We start from the raw sequence: 11,353 nt of genomic DNA on the forward strand, positions 1-11,353 counted from the left end.
CATGCGGCTCTGCCCACAGTCCCTGGGCTTCTCTGCACCCCCCTCTCCCACCCTCCGGCTCAGGACTTTTCCCCCTATCTGGGCTGGGAAAGGAGGCTGCTGCGAGCGGTAGGCCCCTGCTGGGCAGTTCCGTCACAGACAGAAACCAGACAGAGAAGGGGCGGGAGAGGAAGCAGCTCGCCCACGGTGGCACAACAGGTTAGCAGCAGAGCCAGGAGCAGCATGCAGGGCGCCGGACTCCTCACCCTTGGCCATTGGAGCACACAGCTGCCAGGCAGGACTCACTCCCCTCCCACTCTGGACCCTGGGCGCTAGACATCTCTCTGTCACCTTCCCCCGGAGCTATATTGAGCTGTGGTGCACTGACTCCGGGGGTAGCACGCCCACCCGCTGCATGTCCTAGGTGACTGACGACAATTGCAGGTGTCAGGTAAATCCCCATCCCCTTTTGGCACAAGAACAATTCCTCCCGTGCCCGGCTCTCCGGGAGCTTGGCCAAACCGTGGAAATTTGCTGGGTTCCCCCCTCCCCTGCTTCCTGAAGCCAAGTGTCATCCTCAGGCAGACAGCCCGATAAAAGCAGCCCGGGGAGGCAGATCCAGCCAGAAGGCTCCTCTGCAGCTGACTCCTCCTGCTCACCGGCCCCAGCAGGACCCTCCTCCGTCTCACCATGGCAAAGGCAGCCGGGCTTGTCTGCGCGTTTCTCCTGCTGGCTTCGTTCTGCTGCCAGAGCCTGGCTCAGAGTGAGTACAGGTGCCCCCTGCCGCCGCCTCCATGGGGAGACGGGAGCTGGGTCAGGGAGCACAACGGGATCTCAGTGCAGGGTCAGATGCGGGGAGGTGCCAGGGCATGGCTGGGGTGCGGAGGGCAGACCTCACCGAGACACAACAGACATAGGGCCTGGGCCTGCTCTCACTTGGGTGTCTAGCTGGGGTGACTCCAATGGAGCTGCCAGGGCGTGACGCAGGTGTAGTGAGCAGCCAATCAGACTCAAGCGGTGGTCCCTGTATCGCGGTGACATAATGAATATGGCGCCTGGCTTCCTGCTGATGGGCACCTTGGGTGGCATCCCATCTCTGCAACCAGGGCAAACAGTGACCATGTTATTCTGGTGGCATTCTACACCTGCGCTCTACCTGGGGGTCAGTTACAACAGGGGAGAATCAGGCCTGGTGGGTTTTAAACGCTCTTGAGGATCTACTGCTTGAAATATGGGACTATCCCCAGATGCTGTGGCGCTGTTTCATGCACCGCGTGCTGGGGAACAGCAGGAGAGAATTCCACGCTTGTAAAACTAAACTGGCTCTTTATTACGAGACCTATTTACGGACCTGCTGCAAGTGCAGCCGGCATTCCAGCCATAGGCACACAGACTGAGCTCCTGGTGTCTCCTCCAAACTCTTCCCTCCTGGGCCTGTGCTCCTCCCTCCGGGTTCCATGCAGGTTGCCGTTGGCGCAGTGCTCTCTGAAGGGCACGTATGGCACAGCCTGACTGTGGGAATGATACTGTGGGCGAAATCCATAGGTGCTGTACTGCTCCTGGCATCACGGGGCAGCCATAATGCCCTCTGAGGAATAGGACCTGTGCAGAGGTGGATGGGGATACTTCAGGGCTGGGCCAGTGGGGGTGGAGGTGACCTGCCCTCTGTGGAGAAAGAAGTGGTTCAGGACTATTTAGAAAAGCTGGACAAGCACAAGTCCATGGGGCTGGATGCGCTGCACCCGAGGGTGCTAAAGGAGTTGGCGGATGAGATTGCAGAGCCATTGGCCATTATCTTTGAAAACTCATTGCGATCGGAGGAGGTCCCAGATGACTGGAAAAAGGCTAATGTAGTGCCCATCTTTAAAAAAGGGAAGGAGGAGGATCTGGGGAACTACAGGCCAGTCAGCCTCACCTCAGTCCCTGGAAAAATCATGGAGCAGGTCCTCAAGGAATCAATTCTAAAGCACTTAGAGGAGAGGAAAGTGATCAGGAACAATCAGCATAGATTCACCAAGGACAAGTCATGCCTGATTAACCTAATTTCCTTCTATGACGAGATAACTGGCTCTGTGGATGAGGGGAAATCAGTGGATGTGTTATTCTTTGACTTTAGCAAAGCTTTTGATACGGTTTCCCACAGTATTCTTGCCAGCAAGTTAAAGAAGTATGGGCTGGATGAATGGACTATAAGGTGGATAGAAAGCTGGCTAGATCGTCGGGCTCAACGGGTAGTGATCAATGGCTCCATGTCTAGTTGGCAGCCGGTATCAAGCAGAGTGCCCCAAGGGTTGGTCCTGGGGCAGGTTTTGTTCAATATCTTCATTAATGATCTGGAGGATGGTGTGGACTGCACTCTCAGCAAGTTTGCAGATGACACTAAACTGGGAGGAGTGGTAGGGTAGGGATAGGATACAGAAGGACCTAGACAAATTAGGGGATTGGGCCAAAAACAATCTGATGAGGTTCAACAAGGACAAGTGCAGAGTCCAGCACTTAGGACAGAAGAATCCTATTCACTGCTACAGACTATGGACCGAGTGGCTAGGCACTTAGGACAGAAGAATCCTATTCACTGCTACAGACTATGGACCGAGTGGCTAGGCAGCAGTTCTGCAGAAAAGGACCTAGGGGTTACAGTGGATGAGAAGCTGGATATGAGTTGACAGTGTGCCCTTGTTGCAAAGAAAGCTAACGGCATTAAGGGCTGTATAATTGGGGGCATTGCCAGCAGATCGAGGGAGGTGATCATTCCCCTCTATTTGACATTGGTGAGGCCTCATCTGGAGTACTGTGTCCAGTTTTGGGCCCCAAACTACAAGAAGGATGTGGAAAAATTGGAAAGAGTCCAGCGGAGGGCAGCAGAAATGATTAGGGGGCTGGAGCACATGACTTATGAGGAGAGGCTGAGGGAACTGGGATTGTTTAGTCTGCAGAAGAGAAGAATGAGGGGGGATTTGATAGCTGCTTTCAACTACCTGAAAGTGGGTTCAAAAAGATGGATCTAGACTGTTCTCAGTGGTAGCAGATGACAGAACAAGGAGTAATGGTCTCAAGTTGCAGTGGGGAAGGTCTGGTTGATATTAGGAAAAACTTTTTCACTAGGAGGGTGGTGAAGCACTGGAATGCTTTACCTAGGGAGGTGATGGAATCTCCTTCCCTAGAGGTTTTTAAGGCCTGGCTTGACAAAGCCCTGGCTGGGATGATTTAGTTGGGGTTGGTCCTGCTTTGAGCAGGGGGTTGGACTAGATGACCTCCTGAGGTCCCTTCCAACCCTGATATTCTATGAAGATAGAAGGAGAAGTGACTGGGTCAATTTCTTGCCACAAGCCCCTGGGGCCTATTTGCAGGCTATGCAAATTGGCTGCCCTAGTCTGCACCCTCCCTTCAGCCCTGGCATGAGGCAGACCCAAGCCAGCTCCACTCAGGCCCTGTGCCCCTAGCACTGGCAGAGGGAGGAGTTTGCCTGTGTGCCGGATCTCGCTCTCACGTACGCTGATGTCACTCTGATGCGTCCGTGGGGGTCACTCCTGATTCCCCGCAGCAGTAGCAAGGGCAGCAGCAAACCTTTCCAGCCTAACACCCAGACAGAGCCTCGCTACTGCCAGCTGGCATTGTACATACAATGGCCTCACAAACCGTGGGCCAGATTGTGCCAGCACCACAGGCGTGCGCAGCACATTTCATTAGGGTGTGCACCCAGGGAATTTTTTTTTTTTTAAAAGGCGATCTTCATAAAGGTTGGGGTGTGGGAGGGAGTGCGGAGTGTGGGAGGGGGTGCGGTGTGCAGGAAGGGGCTCAGGGCAAGGGATTGGGGCAGAGGAGGGGTGCGGGACGTATGAGGGGGCTCAGGGAAGGGGGTTGGGGTGCAGGATGGGTGCAGGGTGCGGCGGGGGCGCGGAGTGCAGGAGGCAGCTCAGGGCAGGGTGTGGGGTGCAAGAGGGGTGCAGAGTGCAGGAGGGGGCTGAGGACAGGGAGTTGGGGTGCAGGAGGAGTGCAGGGGGCTCAGGACAGGGGTGCAGGGTGCAGGAGGGGTGCAGGATGCAGCAAGGGGCTCAGGACAGGGAGTTGGGGTGCAGGAGGGGTACAGGGTGCAGGCAGGGGGCTCAGGGCAGGGGGGCAGGAGGGGGCTCAGGGCAGGGGGTTGGGGTGCGAGGTGCACGCAGCTCAGGGCAGGGAGTTGGGGGGCAGGGAGGGCTCAGGGCAGGGGGTTGAGGTGTGAGCGGCAGGCAGAGGGCTCAGGGCAGGGGGTTGGGGTGCGAGGGGCAGGCAGGGGGCTCAGGGCAGGGGGTTGGGGTGCAGGAGGGGGCTCAGGGCAGAGGGTTTGGGTGAGAGGTGCCGGCAGGGGGTCGGGGTGCAGGAGGGGTGCGAGATGCGGCAGGGGGCTCAGGACAGGGAGTTGAGGTGCAGGAGGGTAGGCTGTTTGCACGCGGGCACCGGGCTGGGGATTTGGGCTCCCCTGTCCCGGCGGGCAGGCTCGGGGGCTGGGTAGAGGGGGCAGAGGTGGGCGCTTGGGGCCAGGCCGGGCACAGGCAGCCGGGGCGCATCACAGCGGGGCCGGACTGCTCCCGGAGCTGGACTCAAGGCCGAGGATGCCGGGCCTCCAAACAGCACTGGGGAGCTGGGCTTGCAGCCAGGCTCCGGGGGGGCATGTGGGCCAGGCTCGCCCCCTGCTCCGGGCCCTCTGGCTCCTGGGCCCCACTTAAGGTGGGCTGGGCCCACGGCCAGTGCTGGGAGCTGCAGGCGGGTTTGGGGCCCCGGGCGCTAGAGGGGGGCAGCTGCCTTGGGGGGAGGCTGCGGCAGTGCCCCCGCGAGCCCCACGGGCCACCTTAAGCGGCTGTGTTGGTGCTGCCGGGTGGGAGGCTGCCAGCGAGCACATGGGGCTGTTAAAGCAGCCGGGCCAGGCCCTGGGGAAGGGGAGCCCGGCTCAACGGAGTGCAGGCAGGGAGGGGGAGGAGGGGTTCAGGCTCCGGCCCGGCGCCGCTTACCCGCAGCGGCGCGCTCCCTGCCTGCCTGCCCTGGCCCCACGACATGCCGCTCAGCATGTCCCCGCGCAGCCCCGGGGGAGTGGGGGGCGGCACAGGGCTCTGCACACTGCCCTTGCCACACCTCCAGGTACCTCCCCCGAAGCTCCCATTGGCCGCGGTTCCTCGTTCCCGGCCAATGGGAGCTGTGGAGGCGGTGCCTAAAACAACCCCCCCTCCCCGCGGGCCCGAGGGACGTGGTGCGGTGCCGGCCGCTTCTGAGTGGGCATTAGGGTGTGCCTGGGCACATCTGGCACACCCCGTGCGCACGCCTATGGCCAGCACTTACCCCAGTGTGAATCCACTGAGCTACCTGGAGTAACTCTCGATTCACACCAAAATCCACTGAGTTTACTGGAGTGACTCTGGATTCACACCCGGATCAGTGAGAGCGGAGTCAGGCTGGGCAAAGACACCAGAGCTTATTACTGAGATACTGCCACCATCTGGGCCACGCTTCCTCAGGATCCCCCCAGGCAGCCTCCATGAGCTCCATTAGCTGCTCACATGAGTGAGGATGGCCTGGCCGGGCCCACAGGGATCAAACGATTGGAAGAGGATATGGAGTCCTGGTGACATCCTGTAGTGCAATGCTCTGAAAGGGCAGGACTGTGCCCGGCCCTTACCCTGGTGCGCAGTATGTGTGTGGGGGTCCCAAGTGTGTGCTATGTATAAAGGCCCAGGCAGGGGTGGGGAGGCTGCGGGGCCACCTGCTCTAGGGCTGACCCAGTCCAGCTCTCCCCCTCTGCCCTGGGTTTGGGGAAGGGTCCCAGAGAGGGGATGGGGGGGGTCCCATCTAGCTGGAGTCACCCTCATCCATGAAGCTTTCCTGTTCTGTTAGGAGGCTCTGCTGTGCCGGACAAGTGCTGCTTCAAATTCCAGACAACGAAGCTCAAGAGAGACAACACAGTCGGCTGTTACAACACCAGCCCAGCGTGCCCGCAGCCAGGCGTGATGTGAGTATCCTCCAGCGCAGTGCCCCTGGGAACAACGGCGGGGGGTGGGCAGGGGACTGAGGCAGAGGGGGGAGGAGGGGATTAGATAGCCAGGAACCAGGTAACAACAAAGGGAGGTGACAGGGGAGAGGATCGATACCATGAGCTAGCATCAGAGAGATGCCGGGACTCCCTGTAGCCAAACATCCCCGGCCTTTCCTGCTGCTCCCTGGGGCCTCCCGGTGCAGGAAGGACCCTAAAGCGGGTCTGGATTAAGTGGTGCCGTGTCTCCGGGCACCCCAGGATGTCTCACCAGCACCGGTTTATTTTCACATCGAGTCTGGCCTTTCCTGGAGCCAGTGGGGGTTGGCCCCTGGGAGAAAGGCTCCAGAGAGACGGCAAGAATCCAGCTGATTATCTCTGGCTCCCAGGGATCTGCTTCCCTTGGGTTGGTCACCGTTAAACCTTTGATCAGGAAATCCAAGTGGGCACCATCACTATGTGGAAAAGCCCTCTGCTTCTTTGGCACCACGGGCCCCTGGCGCACATGCCATCCTTACCTCTGATAGCGTCTTTTCCATGGCCACCAGCTGCGATGGATAAAGGCGGGAGGGTAAACAACCGGCGCTGGTAACTCTCATGGAACGTAGACCCTGTGTCCATCGGCACAGAGGGAACGAGCCAGCCAGCCCCCGTGTGACGTTACAAGCAGAACTCTCTCTAGCTGGAAGGGCCATCCCGCTCGCCAGGAGGGCTCAGCAGCTCGTCAGGACTCAGGGTGAGTCCTGGGGTAGAAAAGGAGTGAAAGGGGCTGGCACTGTGCCTCAGTGGGTCACAGCTGAGAATACCAGATTCAGGACAAATGGCTGAGACATGGGGCAGACCCATCCCAAATTGGTGGTTATTCTGCCATAAGATCTACCAAACCAGTAACAAAAGTAAACATTCGTCTCCCCACACTGGTTAACAAGAAGTCAGAAACGCAGCCTCCTTAGGTATCCCAGCATTATCTCACCACCCAGACACTAGACTTAATGATAAGGAGTCCGGTGGCACCTTAAAGACTAACAGATTTATTTGGGCATAAGCTTTCATGGGTAAAACCCCACTTCTTCAGATGCATGGAGTGAAAGTTACAAATGCAGGCATAAATATACTGACACATGAAGAGAAGGGAGTTACCTCACAAGTGGAGAACCAGTGTTGACAGGGCCAATTCAATCAGGGTGGATGTGGTCCACTCCCAATAATTGATGAGGAGGTGTCCATACCAAGAGAGGGAAAATTGCTTTTGTAGTGAGCCCAGTCCCTCTTCAAGCCCAACGTGCCACCAGACTCCTCGTTGTTTTTGTGGATACAGACTAACACGGCTACGCCCTGATACTTAATGATGAGGGATTATTTAAAACCAGTTTCATCAACCAAAGGCTTCTTTTAATCCCAAGAGATCAGCCACACACCCAGGCCAATATACACCTCTACCCCGATATAACGCTGTCCTCGGGAGCCAAAAAATCTTACCGCGTTATATCGAACTTGCTTTGATCCGCCTGAGTGCGCAGCCCCGCCCTCCCGGAGCACTGCTTTACCGCGTTATAGCCGAATTCGTGTTATATCGGGTCGCATTATATCGGGGTAGAGGTGTATAACTCAGATTTTACCCAATAATCATGCAGTTGCCAATCCTTTAGTATCTAATATCTAAAGGTTTATTTATAAGAGAAAAGAACAAGGTGAGAGTTAAAATGGTGAAAGGAATGAAATACATACAAACGTTGCAGAGTTCTTGTATCGGGTTTGTAGCAGTGATGTCACACTGCTGGCTTGTTCAGTCTCTAGTAACTTCCAAATGATGGGCAGGTCCTCAGTCCATTGATTGGAACGCTCCTTTTAGTGTAAGTCCATAGTCCAGAGATCGGAGCAGGAAAGAGGGGAAATGGAGATGCTCCCAAAGGTTTGTATACCTTCTCCCATGGGGAGGGGCAGCTCTCAGTCTTAGTCTGTGGGAAAGTATAGGCACAAGATGGAGTCTAGAGTCACATGCCCTTGCATGCTTCGATGGCTAAAATGTCCATGGGAAGGCCCATCCGGCGGGAATAACCTTCTTCTGTGGCCCATTGTGTTCATTAAAGGGCCATCTACTTGAATGGTCCATTCACAATGTGCTGACCAGACTGGATGTAAATTACCTTGTGGGTGTTACCCCAGGAGCAAACACATTTGAAATACTGGTGCATAGTCAATATTCATAACTTCAGCTACAAACATGATACATGCATACAAACAGGGATAATCATATTTAGCAAATCGTAACTTTTCCATCGACACCTTCATATACGATTTGTTGCAATTATAGGACAGTTGTAGCAACAGTGATCTACATGGTCATATTTTAATCACGGGGTGGAATAGGGAGTTGGGGGAGGGGGGACAGACTGCCAGGGCGGGAAGGAGTTAAAAAGCTTGCACTCATGTCCCTGTCACTGACCTGTAATCTGGCTGGGCCATCACAGTTCTGTACTCCGGCTGGGCTGTCTGGGATCCCCCTGAACAGGATACCAGTGCTGGCCCATTGCACCCACATCCTGCTCTGGGGGGCACTTTGGCCAGAGTTTCACCCCTGGGTTTCGTACCCTCACCCCACCATTGCCGTCTCCTGGCTGATTCACTGTTTTCCTTCGTAGATTCAAAATGAAAGAAGGCCAGGAGATCTGTGCCAAGCCTGAGAAGCCCTGGGTGAAAGAATACCAGAAATCTCTCAGCTCTAATAAAGCCTAAGGGCCACTGGGAGACGAGCCAGGAGCTCCCGGCCACAGGCGCAGCTCGCTTGCTGTGCACATGTCTCATGGCACAAGGGAATCCGCGTTAAGCTTCATCTAGCAAGCATGTTCCTGTCTCGCATCTGCAATTATATAATCACCTGTGCTGAATGTTGGTTAATAGCTGTGGTTATTCTGACATGGTCCCTTGAGAGAACGGAGGGACAGGGGCCCTGAAACGGGGAGGGGGCTGTTGTCCCAGATGTCAGTCCCATGATGGAATTCATCTAGTAGCAACCTCTAGGAGCAAAATGTTCTTCACTCAAGGGGTTTCCACCGCCTCTCTTTACCCCTCCGCGGAGCGACCTTCCTGAGGTTTCAGCTACAAAGCCCCCTCTGCTGAGATGTCCCCGCCCGCTGTGATCGCCTGATTTGCTTGATAGCATCAATAAAAATCCCGACTGTTTGAGCAGCAGCAGAGTCTGTTGGTCTGGTTGTGACTCGTTAAAAGCCATCCTCCTCATGTGCTATTCAGACCTCAGACCCACAAACAGCGCAGGGTGACGCTGGGTTGCTCCTGTGAAGCCCCAATGAGCAGAAATAACCAAGGCAGCTCTATGTCCGGTTGCTATCGCCTCAGTGCCCCTAAACTGGAGAGGAAAAATCCCTCCAGGTGCTCCTGGGAGGCAGGGAAGCAAGAACATGAGAAAAGACGTGGGGTTAGGCCCTAGAGCGTCTGGCCTCTCAAACTAGCCCGGAGAAAGCAGACAGTAGGGAACAGACTAGAGGGGTTCTTACAAAATGTTTGGTGGCCTCAGAGTGCGGCTACCAACCCTTGCTGGTGGCCGCTCTGACACTTTTTCCTAAAATACTTAATTAACTTTAGGAAAAAACAAACAAATACGCCGATACACACAAATCACTGTCATTTATTTATGTCGGGATTTTTTGCGGACTCCATCATAAAAGTAATGCGGTGAAAAGTGATATTTGTATGTTTGTTAATATCACTTTTTCCAGCAGCTAGCTGGCAGGCTGTGGAAAGTGATAAGTGATATTAACAACCATACAGGTATCACTTTTCACAGCCTCCAGTGTGCTGTGACATGTGATACTTGCATGTTTATTAATATCACTTCTCTTAGCAAGCCCCAGGACAAATTAAGCCCTGGATGGGGGAAGGGGTTGGAGGGGGAGGCAGTGGGGGCCAGGGCGATGGCGGGATGGATGCGAGGCTGGGGGAGGGAGCAGGAGCCCAGATGGGGGGATGGATGGAGGGTCAGTGGAGGCAGCAGGGGCCCGGGGCAATGTATGGGGGGGTGAGCCCCACCACCGCGGAGCCGGCGGTCGGAGCCCACTGCTACACGGATGGGGCCAGGAGTCAGCACCCAGGGCCGGCTCCGGCCAGCGAGAGCCCATGATCAGAACCCGAAGACAGGGTCACATGGCCGGAGTCGGAGGTCAGCACCCGCTGCTGGATCCAGGGGTCGATGCCCAAAGCCCGGTGGCCAGGCTTCCAAAGTCCTGCCTCTGGAGCCTGCTGCCCAACCCCCCAGGGCTGAAGCCCAAGGCCCCCCTCCCCAAACGTGGGTCGAGAACTCACCTTCCTCCTGCAGCGTTGTGCCCCACCTGTCTCCAGAGGTGGTTCAGGGCAGCGCATCCGGGAGCAACAGGAAGGCACAGGCAGGGGCTGATTCTTTCCTCCCCTCCCCGCCCCCCCCCACCCCCGCAGGTCCCCCATCACACCCCTGGTGGCCACATTTGAGAAACGCTGGTGTGTTTTGCATGGTGTTTTAATTCAGCAACTCAAGAGTTAATACTATTGCAACTGGAATGGACACACATTGGCTGAGATGGTGCCCAGCCCTGAGCCCCGCCACTGGCTCTGTGAGCAGAAAGCAGCCGGTTTCTCCCTGCCGAGGGTTCCCTCATCACAGAGTAGTCCGCAGTGCATGCAGAGCTCCTACCCTATCCCCTGCCGCCCTGACTGAAGGGGAATAGCTGGAGAGACTGAATGCTGGCAGCTCCCAGCTAGCAATGGCCCCTCAGGGCTTATAGCTGGCCACATAGACACCATCCCCAAAGCAGAACTGGCCCCAGGGGCAAGGAGCCACAACCGGCCCCCACCGTAGGCTGCGTATCTGAGCCTCACATGCCTGCTGCCTTGTCACTGCCTGGAAGCAGCTGGAACAGACCAAATGCCGGACCTGCGGGGTGTGATTCAGCCTGGGTGTGTCTCGAGGTGCCTCCATGCGGGCTACGGGAGGGAGCGAATTGGGAGCTTCGACTAGACCCCCGCTGCTTTGCTCCTTGCAATCGTGGTAAAACACCACCGCACCGACGCTCTGTCAGCGCTGAGTCTGGGCTCTCTGCTGACCAGGTCCAAAGGGGTTGGCTTGCGTCGGGATCGGGGATTAGGTACACCAGGCCGTTTACGGCTGCTTGCTAGCCCCTTGGCGCCTGGCGCCGGGCAGTGCCTTGAGCTAGGAGATTGCTTGCCTCAATCAGCTTCCAGCAGTGTCTATAAATGACCGAGCACTAGCCCTGCTCTGGAAATAAGCCAGGGATTTTGGAGAACAAAGCAGAACATGCAGTGACTTGGCTCTAGGCAGTTTAGTGGCCTCTGAGGGAAGACGATGCAGCTGGTGTGTACCGA

At 56.4% G+C, this 11,353-nt stretch overlaps 1 protein-coding gene across 1 annotated transcript; it reads left to right on the plus strand.

Moving 5' to 3' along the window:
* The first annotated feature begins 669 nt into the window (after nt 1–669).
* LOC135890692 (C-C motif chemokine 4-like) lies at nt 670–8,716 on the plus strand. The gene is made up of 3 exons (XM_065418087.1): nt 670–742; nt 5,845–5,959; nt 8,623–8,716. The coding sequence occupies exons 1-3, from the start codon at nt 670–672 to the stop codon at nt 8,714–8,716; spliced, it is 282 nt and encodes a 93-aa protein (XP_065274159.1).
* The last annotated feature ends 2,637 nt before the right edge of the window (nt 8,717–11,353 follow it).

Source organism: Emys orbicularis, chromosome 17, assembly GCF_028017835.1.
Source record: "Emys orbicularis isolate rEmyOrb1 chromosome 17, rEmyOrb1.hap1, whole genome shotgun sequence".
NCBI classification, from domain to species: domain Eukaryota; kingdom Metazoa; phylum Chordata; order Testudines; family Emydidae; genus Emys; species Emys orbicularis.